A 19,657-nucleotide genomic window follows, 5' to 3' on the forward strand; every position below is an offset into this window, starting at 1 on the left:
ATAACAAGCCCAGCCTATTTGTCTGTCTTTTTGGTCCTAGAAATGTCAGTTTTTATTAAGGGTTTAATGGTGTCTTTGTTGCTCGGGGGAATGTACAGAACGTAGAAAATACACCGCGCTTCACTGGACACACACAGCTGCAGTTTAGTGGTTTAGAACAGCTCCTCATGGACGGACGTTATCTGCACAGCACGTGCACACAGCCTGCCATAGATACTGCTGTATCCACATACTCCCAGAGCGACCCGCTGGCCTGGCCCCGAGGGCACAGCCAGCCCTGGCTCGTCTTTTGGGGAAGGGCAGCCCAGCTTTGGGGCAGAGAGGAGGCCACAGGAGATGGGGGTCCCAGCAGCAGCCTGGGCAGGGGGTCCTCAATGTTGTGGCACCTCCTGGTCTTGAGGCAGTATCGCCTACCCCAGGAGCCTTTGGCTGCTGGCGAGGGGCCCCAGGGGCACAAGGGGTTACCGAGTCCATCCTCACGACAGGGGTTAATCCAAAAATGGGCAGGGCAGGAGTGGAGAGACCTGGAGGGAGCGAGGGAGGGAGGGTCACCGTGTGACATCATTTGTGCTCAGTCACATCCCAGGAAGAGACGAGAAAATGGCAAGAAGGGACGAAAGAGCAAAAGGGACGAATCCAAGGTGAAAACCCGTCCATCACTGAGGGTTTGGAGCCGGGGGGCTGGGGGTGTCCCAGGATGGTGTAACTCCCACGTGGGCTGTGGGGCAGGGAGCAGGGGCCACGGGGCAGACATCGCAGTGCAGGGGGGTGGGAGGGCAGATGCTGGCAGGCACTGGGGTGGGACTAGCAGGTGCCCCTAGCTGCCCCTGCTCAAGGGAAGCCCCTGGGGAGGTGGGGGTTAAACCATCCTGCTGAATCCCAGAGTCACTGATTGTATCTTCAAATGAAAAATTACACCTGTGCCCGGGGCGCCGGGCGGGGGAGGGATTTTTACAGATGTTCACGCAGTGGAAGGTACCATATGCAGGGGCCTCATGTCAGGGAAGAGGGGCCCCGGCTATCCCATCCTCGTGGCTTCCATGTCTCGTCAGGCTCAGCGGCTGCTGGGAGTCCGGTCTCTCAGGCCGGGGCATTGGGCGGCCATTTCTGTGAGGACCCTGTCCAAGGACCACACCCAAATCCTTGTAGGGTCCCCCAGACTGAGGGCAGGGGCAGGCCCCGGAGGAGTCGGGGCCAGGGTGAGAGATGCCCCGCTGGCAGCACCCTTCTCCCCTGGGGCCGTCTCCTCTGCTCTGTCCCAGGCCTTCGTGTCACCTGGCCGGCCTGTGGCCATGTGCGGTGCACGCAGACCCACCAGGGCAACTCCCACCCTCATCCTCACACAGCCCCAGGGCAGGTGCAACCTGGCACCTCTCGCCAACCAGGCGCCTGCTGATGGGATTGGCACTGCCCTCACCCTAGCTATCTTAGCAGGGGCGCGTGATTCTGCCTGGCAGTGTCTTGCCTGTGGTGCCGGAAGGGGCTGACGCCCCCATCCCGGCTTGCCTCTGGTCTCCTCAGAGATCCTACATGCAGCTGCTCTGCACTGGGGTTCATGTAACCTCTGCAGTTGAGCCTAGAGAGAGGAGCCCGCACTGGTGTGCCATGGCCTAGCCCTGCCCCTCAGCCCGACGGACCAGAGAGCAGGCTCTCCGCGGAGCTGTGCGGAGAGGTGAAGCCAGGAGGAGGGGATGGTGGGGCAGGCATCCTGGCCCCCTCCCTCAGAAAGCCTAGGGGGAGGGGCAGGATACCCCTTTCCTCGGTTTGGGGGCGTTCATCATTTTTCCGAGTCCATCTTGATGATGTTCATCAGGGCGTTTTTGAGGCTGTTCTTGCTGGGGGACTTGACGGCAGGTTTGAGGCTGGTGGCCTCAGCCTCGTCCCCCCTCAGTTCCATCTCGATGGTCATGACGACCTTTGAACTGCGGGGGGACTCGGCGCCCGCCTTGGGGGTACCTTCCCTGCCTGCTAACCGCTATTTCTTGTCCTTGCGAGACTCGCCCAGGCCGCCCTTGGATTTCTTCTCGCTGGCTGACTTGGTGCTCCGGCTATGGTCCAGCATGGCGTACAGGACAGGGGGCTGTAGGGGGAAGGAAAGCGGTGAGGCTGGCAGCTGCAGTGGGGCAGCGAGGCTGTGGCTGATCGGTAAGCTCCACCCCTGAGTGTGTGGGGAGACACTGGTAGCAAGTGCTGTCAGGGCCGGCTCGGGGCAGTGTGGGGGCCTTAGTGTGCTGGGCCGTTTCCTGGGTCTGTAAGCCTCCTTCCAGCCCCGCTGGCACTCAGGCCGTGAGCCCATGGGGTGCTAAGGGCAGCTCACAGGATCAGGCCCTAACTTGGGACCTTTCTGTGGGTCCCATTGGCGGCAGCGGGAGATTTACCAGTGACTTGAGGGAGAGCAGGTTACTTCCCTCTCTCCTTCCCAGGGTTGTGCTGTTTTCCTTGTGGGGCTGGAGTGTGAAGCTGGGAGCTGAGATCAGTGGGTTCTAGTCCTGCCTCCTGCTGCCCGTGTGTACCTCACTGCTCCTCCCTGGGCCTGTGTTTCCCTGACTGCAAAGGGGGACCCAGGTGCTTTACTCCCTTTGAAATCTGGGGCTGGCAGTAGCTCTGTTAGTGCTGGCCTATGAGTCTTCCCTCCCCGCTTTCCCCCACGGTCATGTTCTCTCCTGCTCACCTGGCGGCCTCGTTTTGACGAATCCTTGGCTGACCTCTGCAGTTTGCCTTTCTCCATAGCACTAAATGAGAACAGAAATTGGTCAGCACTGCCTGTAAGATGCCCAATTCATAGATTCCGCAGTGAGAGGGGAAGATTGTGACCATCTAATCTGACCTTCTGAATAACACAGACCACAGGACTTCCCTGAATTAATTCCTGTTTGAAGTAGAGCACAGCTTTTAGGAAAACATCCCATCTCAATTTAAAAATGACTAGTGATGGAGAATCCCCCACGACCTTTGGTAAGTTCTTCCAATGGTTAATTACCCTCATTGTTAAAAAATTGCATCTTGTTTCTAGTCTGAATTTGTCTAGCTTCAACTTCCAGCCATTGGATTGTGCTAGACCTTTGCTAGACTGAAGAGCCAGTTATTAAATATTTGTTCTCTATGTAGGTACTTACAGATTGTGATCAAGTCACCCCTTAAGTTTCTCTTTGTTAAGCTAAATAGGTTGAACTCCTTGAATCTATCATTAGGAGGCAGGTTTTCCAAACCATTAATTGTTCTCATGGCTCTTCTCTTCTGACCCCTCTCCAGTTTGTCAACATGCTTTTTGAATTGTGGACACCTGAAATGGATGCAGGATTCCAGCAGCGGTCACACCAGAAAGGTGAAATAACCGACCGACTCTAACTTGATATTCCCCTGTTGATGTATCCAAGGACTGCAGTGGCCCTTTTGGTCACAGCCTCACACTGGGAGCCACGACCCCCAAATCTTTTGCAGAATCTCCTATCCTGTAAGCATGGCCTGCATTCTTTGCTCCTACGTGGAGACACTGACATTTGGCCATATTCAAATGCAGACTGTTTGCTTGTGTTTGGCCATATTCAAATGCAGCCTGCCAAGTGATGCAGAGCAGCGCACGGGCAGCTGGATTCTGAACTAGCTGGGGGCTTCCGAAAGGAGCCGCTGTCTTCACACCAGCCTCACCATAGCTTCCCTGCAGATCGCAGCAGGAGCCAGGATGAGCACCCGTCCCCTCGCCCCGCCCTGCCATTACCCATCCTGTGAGCGAATTAGCCACCTGAGCCTTCCCCCTGCAGACACCCCGTAGGGGATGCCAGCCCAACATGCAGCCCCCAGCACAGCTCTTCCCCCGCCCCCCCCCCGCACAGTGCTCCACCCCATGCTCCATCTCCCAGCCCTCCAGCCCAGCACACGCCATGTCCCTCCAGCACTCTCTCCAAGCCATCCCTACCTGAGTTGCCTCTGCAGCGTTGCCTGCCTCCTTAGCCAGCAATACCTGATGAGATAGCCTGTCACCACCACGAGGATGACCAACCCCAGCACTCCTCCGATGACGGCCCCCAAGACCACACCGTACCTGGTGGGCACTGTGGAGGAGAGGGACCTGTTACCAAGGCACATGCCCTAGGACTTTGGCTCAACCACCATATAGAGAGGTTGGAGGCTGGAAGCCCTGGGGGCGGGTCTCCGGCCTGGGTTCTGCAGCAGCTCTGACTAGGGTAGGCCCTCTGGCCTTAAAATCTGTGAAACCCATGGGGCTTTGGCGGGGCCCTCAACATGGTTCCTTAGCCGTATTTATTATCTGTAGTACAATCGCACTGAATGACCCAACTGAGAACAGACCCTCGTTGTGTCAGATGCTGCACAGACACACAGTGTCTCCAGGGAGCTCACAGTCTGAATACACAATGGGTGGGAGGGGAAACTGAGGCATAGCGAAGGGATGGGGCTTGCCCAAGGTTGGTGGCACAGCTGGGATTAGTACACACACAGGAACACCTGGAATGCTGCTCATGCTCAAAGCTGGGGTGGTGGGACAGCCCGAGATACATGGCTCCAGTTCAGACCCCCATGGTACTGCCTGGGGGTGGTTCCTGTGTCACGACTGTGTCAGATGAGTTATTTGGGGTTCTCAGTGCTGCCCCTAGTGGCTGGCAGCAGATTAGCCTGTAGCACAGGGGCGGGCAAACTTTTTGGCCTGAGGGCTGCATTGGGTTTTGGAAATTGTATGGAGGGCCAGTTAGGGGAGGGGGTTGTGGCCCGGTCCACACCTCCTATCCACCCCCGCCATTCCCTAACAGCCCCCTGGGACCCCTGCCCCATCCACACACCCCCGCTCCCTGTCCCCTGACTGTCCCCGGACCTCTGCCCCTAACTGCCCCCTGCTACCCCCATCCAACCCCTCCTCTCATTCCTGACTGCCCCCCCCAGGACCCCTGCCCCATCCAACCCCCCTGTTCCCTGACAGCCCCTGGAACCCCTGCCCCTGACTGCCCCCTGCTGCCCCATTCAACCCCGCCCTCCTTCCTGACTGCCCCCCATTCAACCCCATGTTCCCACCCCAACCCCTATTCACACCCGTGCCCTCTGACCACCACCCTGAACTCCCCTGCCCTCCGCCAACACACCCTGCTCCGTGCCCCCTTACCGCACTGCCTGGAGCACTGGTGGCTGGCGGTCCTATAGCTGTGCCACCCAGATGGAGTTGGGCCATGCCGCCACCTGCCACCATGCAGCACAGAGCACCGGGTCTGGCCGGGCTCGGCAGCTGTGCTGCCCCAGGACCTTGCAGCCCCACTGCCCAGAGCATTGCACCAGCGGCAGAGCGAGCTGAGGCTGCAAGGGAGGGGGGACAGCAGGGGAGGGGCCAGGGGCGAGCCTCCTGGGGCAGGAGCTCAGGGGCTGGACAGAAGGGTCCCGTGGGCTGGATGTGGCCCGTGGGTTGTAGTTTGCCCACCTCTGCCGTAGCAGCATCAGCCAGTGACTGCAGGACTCCTTGCTAAGGTGTGTTGAGGCAGCCAGGCCTGTGGTGGGGTGAGAAATGGGGGGGATGGACGAGGGGGCTGCCAGTCTTGCCACTGGCTTAACACGAGGCCACTTATGGGTCTGAGGGGCAGGTTGGGGTCATGTGTGGGTCGAAGGGGCAGGACAGGACCATGTATGGGTTGAGAGGCAGGGTGGCGCCACATGCAGGTCTGAGGGGTGGGATCTGGTGTGGGGCAACCCAGATAACGGGCAGGCGAGGAGTGTGTTAATGGTGTGACTGGAAGTTATCAGGCTCCCACATCTCAGTGGGGCAGGGCCACGCTCTGAGCTCCTCCCCGACATACCTTTTTCGAAGACATAGAGGGTGACCTGAGACGACTTGCCGCCAATATCGGGCGGGTTCTTGACGTCGCAGGTGAAGGTGCCGTTGTCGGTATAATCCAGGTTGCGGATGATGATGGAGCCGTCTTTGCGGTGTGGGTCCCCCACCCACTCCATGCGATTCTTGAAGGCGCCCACTTCATCGACATAGGGCTGCCCTTTTACGAAGTGGAATATCTGGGGGAAGACAAAAGCGAGTGATGAGGATGCGAGCTAAGCCAGGGGCAGAGCCTAGGGGATGGGACGGATGGACGTAGGGGCCTTCCTGAGCCGCCAGCCTCTTACTGAGATGGTGTCCTTGCCGCTCTCTGGCTGGAACAGCCAGGTGATGGAGATGTCATCGGAGATCCACTCGCTGGACCAGAAGCTGCAGGCGAGGGTGACCTGGTCTCCCACCGTGCCATGGACCTCCCGGTGTGTGTAAACGTGGATGGCCCAGGTTGGAGCCAGCACTGCAGGGAGACGAAGCCGAAGAGTCATTCCAGCCCTGCTGCCCAGGAGCAGGTCCGAGCCAGCCCCTGCCCACTGCTGTGTGGGTATGTTAGGCCCCTAGGCACCCTGCCCACATCTGCATGTGTAGGCAGGGAAGGGGCAAAATACCCAGCAATGGAGAGTCCCAGCTAGTAAATGACAATTCTCTCTCCCTTCCAGCCCAGGGAAGCCCTGCCACAGCCTGGGGCTTTGGTGTCTCTGTCTCACAGGGAGCACAGTGGCTTGCCCGAGTTCACGTCGCCAGGTCATGGCATAGCCACGACTGTAGCATGGATAGCCTGGATGCCAGGCTGGTGCTTTAGCCACAATGGGATCCTTCCCCTGTACGTGGAGCCATGTGTCACACAGCTCCTCTCCTGGCAGGCAGAGGCTGTCCAGGCTGCGCGCAGGCCAGCAGCAGTGGAAGGAGATGTTAGCAGCTCCCATGGGACTCCCTTTTACGATAGCCCCCATGCCTTGTGCAGTGGTGTAGGGCTATGCCACATGGGAGCACCATCTCCTGTCACCGGTGGCATGCCCGGTGCTGTGCTGGGCATGGAGAGTCTAGGGGGGTTTCCATCCTTAGTGCCAGGTGGAGGTGTTAGCAGAAACCCCTCTGCAGTGCGGTTGCTCCGACTTCTCTAGAGGAGCTCAGCCAGCCCTGACTCCCAGGGCAGCAGGTGTCTTGCTCCCTCAGGAGTCCGCATGCCCACCTTGGCACAGCGCTTGCTGGAAACATGCCGGAGCCCCATGCCAATGCTACCGGCTGGGGGGCAAAGGCCCCTTTGTTCTATTTTGGAGAATACACAAGGGCTGGGACCTGACACTGGCCCATTGTCCCCACTGTGTATGGCTTTGTTCTGGTCCCCTCCCCTCCGCCCGGCCCAGCTCTGCTGGAGGAGGCTTTGGCGGGCTCACTGGGCTCTGGGTCGGGGGCCAGAACATTGCTGGGCCTGCTGGAGCCACTTGGGTGACACTGAGCAGGCAGCTCAAAGGGGGAATTGTGCTCCAGACAAGCACTTGCCTAGGCTTTTGTCCACCCCCGAGCTGACATTTCTGACAGTGGGGGGAGATTTCCCTGCTGTTCCACCCTGGCTTGGGGCCTCACCCACTTGCTGGCTTGAGGGGAAATCCTGGGCCAGACAGAGCAGCGGGGGCCAGACACCTCTCAGGAATGTCTGTCCAGCCTGGACCAGTACCACTGGCTAGATGGCCATTCACAGCTGCATCCAGGCCGGGGGATGCCCTGGCTGACACCAGAGGGGCCACTGCCCTCTGCGCCCTGTGTCTCTTCCAGCTCCCTTGTGCAGCCCTGTGGGGGATGGTGCCTCCTGCCCCCACATCAACGCTGAGGTGCTGGCTGGAGGCCAAGGCTGTCCTGTGGCCTGGTCTGGGGCTCATCCTGGCTAGGAGAGGAGCTGAGCTTAGCTGATGCGTGCTAGCTAAGCTCCACCTCTCCCCTACTGCAGATGCCAGGTGCCCCTTGTTGCTGGTTTTAGCCATGGCTTCTCCTAGGATCTGACTCGAGCACCTTCCCTCAGCGAGACGCACCCTAGCATGGTGGTTTAGAGCCGCTGGGCCCTGTTCGGTGCCTCTGCATGAGCTGGACCCAGCCAGCACTCAGTGTTGCTCCTCTCTCCCGCTACAGGCAGCAGATCCTGTCCGATGGAGCTGGTGGGAGCTGGCAGCTGGTCACAGCCAGGCAGGAGCCATGGCATTTAACAGGCCAAGGATGGGGCAGAAAGAGTCTGTGAAACCAAAGGACCCTCAATTGCTCCCAGGCCACTGCTGTGGGCAGCTGGGCCCCTGGGGCTGGTTGTGGGGAGAGTGGTGCTGCTGTAGCTCCAGATGTCTGAGCTAGAAGTCTGTACTGTGCTCTGGTAACGCAGACACTCCTGTCAGCCACTGGCCTCACCTCACATCACCTGCCCCACCCTGACTAAGGGGGGTCAGACCCTGCACCCCCCAGCCCCACTTACACTGATCAGGCAGGCCAGCGCTGTGGGGAAATGCCCCTGTGCAGGGGGGCGCACCAGGCCCATGTCTCCCTTCCCTCCCACAGGGACTGGTTGGAGCGGAAGGATGGCCCCATGGGCAGGGCACTAACATAGGAGACCTGCCTTCGATTCCCTTCCCTGCTATGGGCTCCCTGCCTAACCTTGGGCCAGTCACTCAGCTCGCGGGGCTTCACTTCCCCTCCTGTCCTCTCCTAGCTCTGGGGGCACGAGCCCTGCCCTGCCTCCCAGGGGGCTGTAAGGAGAAATACACTAATGACTGGGACGTGAAGGGGCCTCGAGAAGCACCCAGCACAGCTGGCTCAGGGCTGGCTGAGACTGGCATTCAGGAAAGCCTCTGATCTGATGCCTCTCCAAGGGAATCCCTTACCCGGTGGGTCGTGGCATCCTACCAAATACAAACTGAGCCATTGGGCCATAGGTCTGGGGGAAGGGCAGAGAATCATCGCAGCGGATGGGTAGAGGAAGCTCTAGGCAGTAAGAGAAGCAGGGACATGTCTGCCAGGTGTGCAGTGCCAGCCTTGTGCTGCTCTCTGTACCACCCAGCCCAGCTCTCCTTGAGTTTGTGCTTTAGGAGCTTTCTGGCAGTAAAACGTCCTTTCCCTGAAGATTGCTGGGTCCTCACAGCTGGTAAGGGGGGGCAGCTAATTATATTCCCCTGTGAGCTAAGGGGACGCAAAGCCAGAGGCAGACGCATGGGGCTGGCTGCAAACTTCCTCTCCAGACGGTGCCATAGAAGGGCCATTTTGGGTCTGAGGAGGGGAGGGGACGCAAACTCTGCAGCACGGCAGGTGTGCCCTACCTGGGTGCACTAGTGTCCCATCAAAGCGGCAAAGAGTCCTGTGGTACCTTATAGACTAACAGACGTATTGGAGCATGAGCTTTCGTGGGTGAATCCCCACTTCGTCGGATGCATAGTGCCCCATGCAGCATGTCAGGTGTGCTCTAGCTGGATGCACTAGTGCCCATGCAGCACAGAAGGTGTGTTTCTCCCAGGCGTACCTGGAGCCCTCTGTGGCAGAGCAGCTGTGCTAAGTGGGCTCCCTGGCAGCTCAGCAGCAGCAGAGTGGTAATGGGAAGTGCCAGCACACTGCAGTGCTTTAGCAAAATGTGGTGGGTACCAACCAGGTAGCCAGGCCTTTCTGTGTTCAGAGAAATGGCAGCTGCGGATTTAACTCTCCTTTCCGCTTGTGTGCTAGCCATGGACATGAGCAGAGAAAGGTGCCATCAGACTTGCTCAGCACCTGCTAGTGTCTGTGCAGCTGGGCCCCCGGGAGGAGAGGGGGAGAGTTGAAAAGAGCAAGCAAGGGGGAGAGCAGAGGGAACAGCCAAGGGATGAGCCACTTGAACCCCAGAGTGCAGGTTCCAGGCTGCCCAGTAGGAGAGAACATGCTGGTTCTGCCCCCCAGCCCCTGCCCAATGAGAACCTCCAACACTGCACATGTTAGGGACAAAACCTTTGCATCCTCCTGGGAGGTGGTCAGGATCGTCACTGCACAGATGGGGAAACTGAGTCACAGGGTGGGTGTGTGTGTCGGGTGGGAGGGGGTGACTTGCTCCCAAGGCTACAGAGCAGGTTGGTCACCCAGCTCCCTCTGTGATGCTTCAGCTACTGCATTAGGCACAGAGTGGATCACACGGGGTGCCCAGACTGCACTGGCCTCTTAGCTGCTTCCAGTTTGCAGGATGGAAGCTCTGCAAAGCCCAAAGTGAGCCCCCTGTGCCGTGGATACAGCTCAGACTGGCTGGGAGGATGAGCTTGTGAAGAGGTGAGGCCTGGACCTCGAATTCGCAGTCCCTGAGGTGGTGAAGAGTCTGGCTCTGCGGGCTGTCCTGGCTCCGCTACAGTGGCGATTCACCTGTGGGGTTGGATTGCAGTGTTTATGTGCAGCTAAACCCTGGGGGAGGTCGTCTCCCTGACATTTGCCATTCCAGGGCCATGGTTTTCAGTGGGTGGGGGTTTGGCAGGACCATTCTCCTGATCCAAGGGACAGTGTCATCTGGGCCAGGAGGCTGTGATGGGTGCATTTCAAAGACTACAGTAAATCAGTGTCAAAGCCAGGAATGGAACCCGGGAGTTCTGGTGGCAGCTGCCTCCTCTCACCACTAGACCCATTGCCCTGTCCCTTGTGTGGGCATTTTCACCAGTGCACAGTGGCTGCAAATGCTGTCACACCAGCATGGTGGCGCTGTGCACTGGTGTAAACAGCAGCACAAGGGACAGGACAATGGTGAATTTTCCCTCAAGGACTCACGACAGGTGTAACTCAGCCTAGTGCCAATGGCAGCCCATGGAGCGAGGCTGACTCACATCAGTAGGGGGTCTGGCCCGTTATTCACAAACCCAGGCAGGGACCAAGGTCAGCTAGACATGGGCGAGTTCTCTTCTGCTCTGCACGGCCCGCACCGAATGGCCAGGAACTCCTGGTGCCATCTCCAGGCAGGCACTGCTCTGATTAGGACACAGGGCTGTGCCCGCTGTCCCTGAGCCTTAGAGCTGTCAGGACAGGAGGAAAGCAAGGGGTGGGGGGAGGGAGATCTTCCCACATGGGTCTCCCAAACCCCTGCTCTGTTGGGAGAGCAAGGAGCACAGGTTCATTCACATGGTAGCCAGGCTGCAGTCTGAGCCAAAGGGCTTCCAGGAAGCTGGCACTGGAGCCTGGGCTGGCAGAGGAACTAAGGGGCAAGGAACCAATGAGGCTGGTGCCGTCCTGCCTGGGCTCTGGCCCTGGCCACTGGGCTGCAGCCTGATGCTGCCTTGAGAGACACAGAGCCAAATATCCCCAACTGACCCGAGGAAAAGAGACCCCAAAAGCAAACCTAGCTCTGGGGTAAAGGCAGGAGGTGGCGGTGGGTGTATTCAGAGGAGCTGCCTGTTGCCACTCCAGGGACATGGTAGGCAGTGTGTTGGGGGCTGGCTGGAGCGCACTGTGGTGCTGACCTCTGGGGTGTTCTCTGAGTCGGGGGCCTGCCTCTTCCCTGTCCTCCCATCGCCCTGGGAGGAAGATGGGAACTGAGCAGCTAATCCTGATGAAGGAGATGGGATCATAGGAGAAATTGACCTGTGGAACTCACTGCTGCATGAGCTGGCTAGGAAGACACACCCTGCGGCTAGAACCCCACCAGGTTCTGCACTGACTAGGACTGGCACAGGCCACTGGGTTAATCAGAGAGAGCAAACTTCATGCTCCAGCGTGTAAACTGATTACGCTGGGGTCAGGAGTGGGTTTTTCCATCACCTTGTGCAAGCCTGCCCAAAGTCCCTGGTACCACAGAAGGCAGGACAGGAGTGGATAGAAACCTGGCTCAGTCTAGTAACATTTGTAAATTCATTGATTCCCAGCAGAAGAACTGGTTCTAGCTTCACATATTATTTGTAATATCAGATGACGTGGACCAAGGAGCTGCAGGACATGGGGCTAGATACACCAACGATCTGACCTCACATGGCAGGAGAAGGGATACAAAACTATATGGAGGTACTGTCCATTCTGGCGCAGCAGCTCCAATGCTCTGATAGCTACAGGAGAGGTGCCATGAGAGCCTTGGGACGCTGCGCCTGCCATGTCACTGCTGGGGAGGCGGGGGGCAGATAGTTACAGGGATTTAGAAGCCTTGTGGGATTTTTAAAAACACCTTGATGCCCACTAGGCACCTAAATACCTTTACCGGTCTGGCCCTGAGAGCCTGCTACAGTCTGGGATGTGTCAGCCTGTTACACCCTCCCCTGACAGACATGGGGTCTGTTACCAGCTTCCAATGAACAGAAATGTGCTGACGTGACAATGGCAGCCCCCCTCACCCCCCGGGCCCAGCCGAGGGGCCCAAGAAGAGGGAGAGGGAAGCGCCCCTGCAGTCGCCCCCAGCAGCAAGCGCTCTGAGCAGCCGGGTCCTGTCTCTGCCCCACAGGACAGGAGGGAGGTTGGTGGGAAATGCAGTGACAGGAGCCAGGAACCGTCCCACGTGGGAATGCATGGAATGAAACAGGCCAGAGGATTCATCCCAGTTTGTGCCAATACCCCAGCCAGAGGTGGGCTCTTACTTCAGCCCCCAACTAGGGATGGAGGAGGCATCTCCCAGGGCCGGTGCAGGATTCTTCCTTCCTATCTTTGCCCAAGGACTGCAGGGCTCTCTGGACAGATGGGAACCAGATGTGCCAGGGGGGTCATTGGCTCAAAGCAACGAGGCAGTTCAAGGATAGAGATGCAGATGTAATGCTTCAAACAGTCCCTGGAGCAATCCTGCTCCAGCCCCACCTCTGGCTCCTGTGACCCCAGAGACCCCATGAAATGCTCTGTCCACCCAGACCTTCCCCACTAATGTCACCCCCTTGTCTCCAGCTCCCTTGCACATGCACCTCATTACAGGGCAGCTGGGTCCCTGGCAGCGCTGAGGAGAGACCCAGAGCTGCATGCAGCTGGGTTCTGTTCCTGTGGCCTGGGAAAAACTTTGGGATCCTCAGGGAGGAAAGTGCAAGGGAAATGCCGGCTGTATGAGCAGCTCCTGGAGCAGCAGCATGAACCTTCCTGCAGAGGGTGCAGGCGCAGCCCAGCCTGCCCTGTTTTCCAGGGGCAGCCACTGCCAGTCTAACAGTCACAAAACTTGTCTCCCCAGCAACCGAACCCCTGGCACTGGGGCTGCTCCACAACAACCTCCCATCCCCACGTGTCTTCTGGTTACCACCGAGACACGCACCTCACAGGGCAGGGCCCACTCCCACCATGTGCCTCGCCACCCCTCCGTGGTCTCTGTGGGAACAGGGAGAGAACGGCTCCCCGCCCCCATGGGAGAAGTCACTTACCCAGTGCAGAGAACAGGGCAGCGACCAGCACGAGGCTCCCACTCCCCGAAGTGCCCTGGGACCCCATGGCTTCCAGTTACTGTATGACTCCTAGAGGCATGGGCAAGCCAGCAGTGGGACCAAGAGTTCCTCGCCGAAGGATGGCTGGAGAACGGCCCTGGGGTTTAAAAACAGCCAGTGCTTCGGTGATGCAGGGTCTGCAAAACGCCCGGGCCAATGGGAGCCTGGCATCTGGGGTGGTGGGGGAAAGAGAGAGAGAGAGGAACAAAACTGAAAGGGGGATTTTGTTTGGTGTGTGTGAGTGAGTGGTAAACACGCTGCGGGCACACAGCCACCTTTGTCAGGCAGCATTCTCGGCGGGCGCGTAGGGGCCGCTGCAGCCCCCAGGAGGAATGCAGTGCGAGCCAGAGGGCAGGAGCATGGCAAGCCCTGGCAGTCAGACAGATCTCAGTCCCTGAAACAGCTGGATCCATCGGCGGCAAAGAGCAAAGCGAGGAGCCCTGGGGTAAATCACCTGCCCAGCTGTATTTTCAACCCTGAGCACCTCCGCTCCTCTTTGCTGCTATGCCACATGCAGGGCTGGCAGGCAGGACACACTGCCCCGGTCCTCCTGCCTCTCCAGGGGGCTTCCCTCTCTTGGGGGCGCATCACAGCCCTGCCATACAAAGTGCTGAAAAGACAAGCAAGCAGCCACTCTGAGCTCCCTGAGCTGGTAAAGGCAGTTTACACTGGGCATGAGCCCTGAGCTGCCAGCTGGGCTCTCGTTGTACTGCCCGGGAGTTCATGCTCTGCCTTCCCCCTGCCCCGTAGATCCCATAGGCCCCTGGTGCTAGGAGGCCCCCGCATTGGGATGTGGCTCCTAACGTGGGTGAAGATTCCATGACGAGTCCCGAGGATGGTGCAAGGGCCTCGTTGTCATTGTCTGCAGGAGGCCTGGCCTAGCACGTCCTCAGGCCAGGCTGAAGGTGCCTGCTGGATCACAGTGGCAGGCAGACCCCAGACTCCTAAATCACACACACACCAGGGGCTGGGACCCTGCCACCCAGCTCCCTGCACAAGGCTGAGCTGAAGGAGACCTTCTCTAGCTGAGCAGCAGGGCCCTGATCCTCTCTGGGGCCAGGGCTGCACACCCCAAAGCCGGTCAGTGACCCCCTCACACCAGAGACCTCACTGCTCGCTGCATGCAGGGGGACAACCGTCCCGTGCGAGGGCACCAGGCTGGTGTCCTTTGTGCTGATGAGAGCAGGTGGGAAAACAAGCCGTTGCCTCCTGGAGCAGTCCTTAGTGCTTTGGAGTTGGGCTGCCCTGGGTGGAGGCAGCAGTCGCCCATCTGTGAGGGAGCTGGGTGGGAGGGCCAGGAGCCTGGGCCAGGGGGGCAGTTTGTTACAACGGGTAGTTGGATTCCCTCCCATTTCACTGTGAGGCTCCTCAGCGAGGTGGGAGCTGGAAGGTGCCTGGCTCAGTCCCAGGGGGAGCCTGGGCGACCAAGCCCTGCTGCTGCAGTTCCCATTATAAATACTGGGTGGAAGCCAAGGTCAGTGTGAGGCATATGGTGGCAGAGGTGGGATGCCAGAGGTGGTCTGACACCGGGGGTGATGTGGTAACTAGAACAGGATCCACCAGTCCCAAACCTAACCAGCCCCGCAGGTACCAAAGACAAGTGAAGACAAATGTTGCCAAGGAGACCCCTAGCATCCAAACCTTTTGTCATTGTTTACATCCCAATGCCACTGAGAAGCCCCAGCCCAGCTCAGGGCCCCACTGTGCTAGGCCCTGTACAAACACACCTGAGAGGCAGTCCCTGCCCCAGAGAGCTCAGTCCAGATAGTTACAGAGGGGGAGGGAAACTGAGGCCCAGAGAGGGGAGGTGACCTGGCCAAGGTCCCACAGCAGGGCAGTGGCAGAACGGGGAGTTTCCTGGCTCCCCATCCACTAGGCACTCTGCCCCCCAGCTGTCTGTGGATGCAGCAGGGCCCTGACACAGCAGGTGAGAATGGCCCATCCAAGCCCCATTCCACCCAGGCAGGAATCACTCTTCAGCGCAGGCCGGGCTCCAGCTGGCAGAGGCAGACTTATGGTAATGCCACTCACAGGCACCAGAGCCTGCAAAGCTGCCACAGTAGGGGCAGAGTGTGTGATGCCAGCACAGCAATGGGGGTCGGTGCCCCTGTGTAGCTGGGAGTGTGGGCTCTGGTTTCTGTGCCAACACTCAGCTACACTGCCTGGAGAGCTGCCATTTTGTGTTCTGTTCAGATGCAGCAGGTCGCAGAGGAGATGCACACACTGGGCTCTCGTGAGGAGACCCTGCTTTGGGTCTTTCTCATGTCAGCTTGTCCTTGGCTGGGAAGAAAGGCCCCTCTGAGGGATGGTTCATTACAGGTGGGAAACAGAACTGGGAAGCGTTCAGCTCGGACTTGGGAGAGGAGGGAAGAAGAGGGAAAACCTGGGGGGCTGAGAAGCCAGTACAAACGGATCTGTATTAGACAGGCATGGTCTGAGCACAGCACTGGGGGCCTGGAGTCTTGGGTTCTATTCCCAGCTGTGACACTGACTCCCAAGTGACTGTGGGTTAGTGTCTGCCTCAGTTTCCCCATTTGCGAAATGAGGCTAATGGATTTCACAGTCACTGCAAAGCGCATTGATAATGAAGCACGGACACAGTTTGTCAGGAGGTGCCTTGGATACAATGAGGCTGATGAGGGCTAGGACAGCCGTGTCCTCCAAGGGCAGTTGCCATGGTTCTGAGGCTTGGTGCCTTCCCATTGGTTCACGTGGCCCGAGGAGGGGACACTACAGAGCTGCCATTTGTGAAGCATTTTCTGCCAAAGGCAGATTTTCTGCAGCATTTTGTTGCCAATGCGAAACTGGGGGGAATTCCTGGTGTTTTCGGAAAGTTCCCCCCAGTCCCCAGGCGAGAGAGGGAGAAGGGTCAGGAGGTGGGTTCGTTGGGCCAGGATTAAATGTCTGCAGTGATGGGACTTGGGGAGGCTGTTCCCCAGCCTGGGGCCTTCTACTGGTCCCCAACTCTGCACCTAGTCCCTCCCCCGGCCTGTGCGCTATGTGCACTCCCTTGGGGATTACACCCTTCATCCTCACCAAGGAGCATGGCCCCCTTAGACAAGTGGCCAATGCTCCTGGCCAATGGGAGCTGCAGAGCCGGCGCACAGGGTGGGGGCAGCGCACAGAGCCCTCCTGGCTGCCCTTCCGCCCAAGAGCAGGAGAGACATGTCATCGCTTCTGAGAGCTGCACGGAGCTGGGCGGGGAGCCTGCCAGCCCCACTCTGCAGCCAACGGTACTTTTAGCGGCCTAATCAGTGGGACTGGAGCCCAGGTCCCTTTTCAACTGGGTGTTCCAGTCAAAAACGGGACATCTGCCAAGCCTATCTCCAGCGCTTCTGGCAACCCTACCTCCAGTACTTCCCAGAACTGCTGGGATGTGGTAGAAGGCAGTCTGTCTTGATCCCAGCCTGTGCCAGCCACTGATTGCCCTACCGACTGGCTGGGCAGCCTGGAAGTGAGATCCAGGGGTTGAAATCTCCCTCACCAGATCTGGGAAGTTACTGGGGTCACTGGGCTCAAGCACTTGCCTTCTTCTGCCATCACTGGGTTTGTGACTGTCCCCTAGCCCAGTTCAGGCTCAGCCAGGTACCACCCTCGCCCCATGTCCCCTAACAATGGCTCCCTCACACCCGGGGACAGCACAGGACTTGCACTGGGGCTAGGATCCTCTGGCCCAGAGCCAGCCTCTGAGTCAGAGGCCAAAGCCATCACAAGTTCAGCAGCAGCTGCAGCCCCTGTGTCCGCCAGCCATCCGGAAACAGGGTGGTGAAGAGCGGGCGCCACGCCTGCTAGCCAGCGCCACTGTGCTGCAGGATTTGGGATCTGCAGGAGCAGCCATAGGACATGGCCAGGAATTGGCTCCGCACAGCAGGAGCAGCCGGGTCACACTTAGCTGAGTACTGATTGTCAGTGGGCCCAGGGTAAAAGGAAACCTCGGTCCATGGTCAGACCCCAGGCTTGGCCCTGTCCCAGCAAAGCATGGGCTGAGTGTGGCACACTGGAGCCGTGCCACTGAGTTCAGTGCACACACTCACACATGTAATGTGTGAGCAAGTCCAGTGCGCTGCCTGATTCTCCAAGGTGCTGATCTCCCCAGGAGGCTCTTGGGTGCCTGGCTCAGACCCTCGGGCTGCTTTCTCACTGCTGTGCCTGGCTATGGTCTCAGAAGTCCACCGCTGGGCTCCCACTTGTGCAAATCATGGTCTTTCCGTCTCTGCGACTAAATCCCCTTAATTCAGTGTGAAACCCAAGCCATGCAGCAGGCAACATCTCCAGAGCCACCAGTCCAGCTACCTGCCTCTCCCAAGCTCACCCTCCTGGCCAAGTTCCATTTGGTGCCTCTCCAAAATAAGCCACTACAGATGTGTTAGGATCTTCTCATTCCAATGGTTCCCCTGTTGTTTGGCCCACTGGGTAGCCACTCATATTGCCTACCTCTGCAAGTAGCCCTGCAGGCTGCTAATAAACAGTACATGAGACAAGGCAGGGCAACCAGTGCAACATCACTAGTAGAGAGAGAGCGAGATGGGTGTGCATAAGGACAGCTGAATGCAGGGGGAGAGAAAGTGTTGGACAAGAGCAAGGGATTATTCATGGAGTCCCTTTTCCATACCCCTGCGTGGATGGTGACTCGTGAGCACCTCCTGTAAAGCAGGATCTCTGCAGCAGTCAGGGGGGCTCCGTCTGCCCTGCACTGAGCCGTGGCTGCTCCTGCATGTGGGCGCAAATGGAAGCATTCTGCAGGCTGAGGGATGTGCAGTTTCGATTGACAAAGAAAACCTTGTCCCCAGCTGGGCTGAGCCACATGGAGTGCACCAGCATAGACGGTATCTAGTGCAGAGCAGGGCGGATGGAGCCAGCAGCTGGACCAGTGGACATCGGAGTGCAGGGGAATCTGCATAGATGCAGGGGATTTCAATGGGGTGGGAGTTCCCTGCAGCACGAAGCTCGAGGTTAGGTAGGAGGCCTGCAGCCTCTAGGCCAGAGGTGCGCAAAGTACGGCCCGTGGGCCACATCCGGCCTGCGGGACCATGTTGCCCAGCCCCTGAGCTCCCAGCTGGGGAGGTTAGGCCCCTCCTCTGCAGCCTCAGCTCCCTGTGCCGCCAGCGCTTTGGGCAGCGGAGCTGCGAACTCCTGCCGGGCAGCAAGGCTGCGAGAGCCGCCAGGTGTAGTGTACGAATTGCTCCCCATAGGGATGTGCTACTTACGGAGCACCAGGACTGGCAGCTGTAAGTAGTACACTGTAAGTAGCTCATTCCAATGGGGAGCAATTTAATACACTACAGTTTCACGGGCTGATTATGGTTTGTATGAAAAAGTACTTCCTTATTACTAGTGGCACCTTAGAGACTAACCAATTTATTTGAGCATAAGCTTTCGTGAGCTACAGCTCACTACATTGGATGCATTCAGTGGAAAATACAGTGAGGAGATTCCACTGAATGCATCCGATGGAGTGAGCTGGAGCTCACGAAAGCTTAGGCTCAAATAAATTGGTTAGTCTCTAAGGTGCCATTAGTCCTCCTTTTCTTTTTGCGAATACAGACTAACCCGGCTGCTACTCTGAAACCTTCCTTATTACTGTTATTTAACCTTTACCTTGCCATGGCACCTACAAGCCAACCAGGCTGGGCCCCCTGGTGCTGGGTTCTGTACAAACATAGAGTAAGTGACAATCCCTGCCCTTCACCAGGAGTCAGGCTCATCCTAAGGTCAAACCTCTGCAGCTCTTCTCCGGAGCGGCGTGCATGGCCTTTACACACCTTGCCTGCCTGGTTTTGTAGTATGAGACAGGGTGACTGGAGGTGCCTGCACCACCCCACTGTGACAGGCTCTGCTAACAAGAACAAGCCAACCCAGACGCACCTGTGAGTAGCTAACTGCCAAGGGCAGCAGCTAATTAGCTGAGGAACACCTGGGCCTAATAAAGGGTTATGAGGGCTCAGTCAAGAAGCCCAGAACTCAGAGGCTGGTCTCACGGTAGCTGATCAGGAAGCTCCCCAGGAATGGTGCCCCTAGAGGGGAGAGGTTGTGGAAAGGGAAAGCTATGAGTGCTAAGCCCTATGGAGACCCAACAAAAGGACCTTCCCAGACAGTAGCTAGAGGATTGCAGAGGGCTCCAGGGAAGAGCTGCAGTGGTCTGATCTCATGGGGGTCCAAAGTCCAAAGAGGGAGCTCTTCCCTTCCCAGGTGATGGCAAAAGGCCCAGCTCCAGGTAAGGAGGTAGGATGGAGGAGACAGATGGACTATGATTAACTCCTGCCCCCTGCTGGGGTGAAGGCTTGCTTGTGTACTACATTTTGGCCTTTGGTTAAATCCCTTAAACTCCTGAAGGCACACTGTGTGCTGTGCAAAAGCCTGATTAAAAGTTGTTACCTATCAGCTCTGTGTTCTTGGGTAACCAGGGTGCAGTATCCAGCCTGTCTGACGCATGAAAGACACCCCAGCCTCTGCCTGAACCAACATCGATCAGAAGAAA

The 19,657-nt window shown here is 58.1% G+C and overlaps 1 protein-coding gene across 1 annotated transcript; it reads right to left on the bottom strand.

Annotated features, from left to right (window-relative positions):
* Positions 1-1,777: 1,777 nt before the first annotated feature.
* On the bottom strand, positions 1,778-13,186 carry MPZ (myelin protein zero). Its single transcript, XM_077841633.1, is given in 6 exon segments — positions 1,778-2,080; positions 2,672-2,732; positions 3,917-4,052; positions 5,796-6,009; positions 6,118-6,284; positions 13,120-13,186. Coding segments are annotated over 6 exon segments (948 nt in total).
* Between the last annotated feature and the right edge of the window lie 6,471 nt (positions 13,187-19,657).

This window comes from Eretmochelys imbricata, chromosome 24 (genome assembly GCF_965152235.1).
Source record: "Eretmochelys imbricata isolate rEreImb1 chromosome 24, rEreImb1.hap1, whole genome shotgun sequence".
In the NCBI taxonomy this organism is placed as follows: domain Eukaryota; kingdom Metazoa; phylum Chordata; order Testudines; family Cheloniidae; genus Eretmochelys; species Eretmochelys imbricata.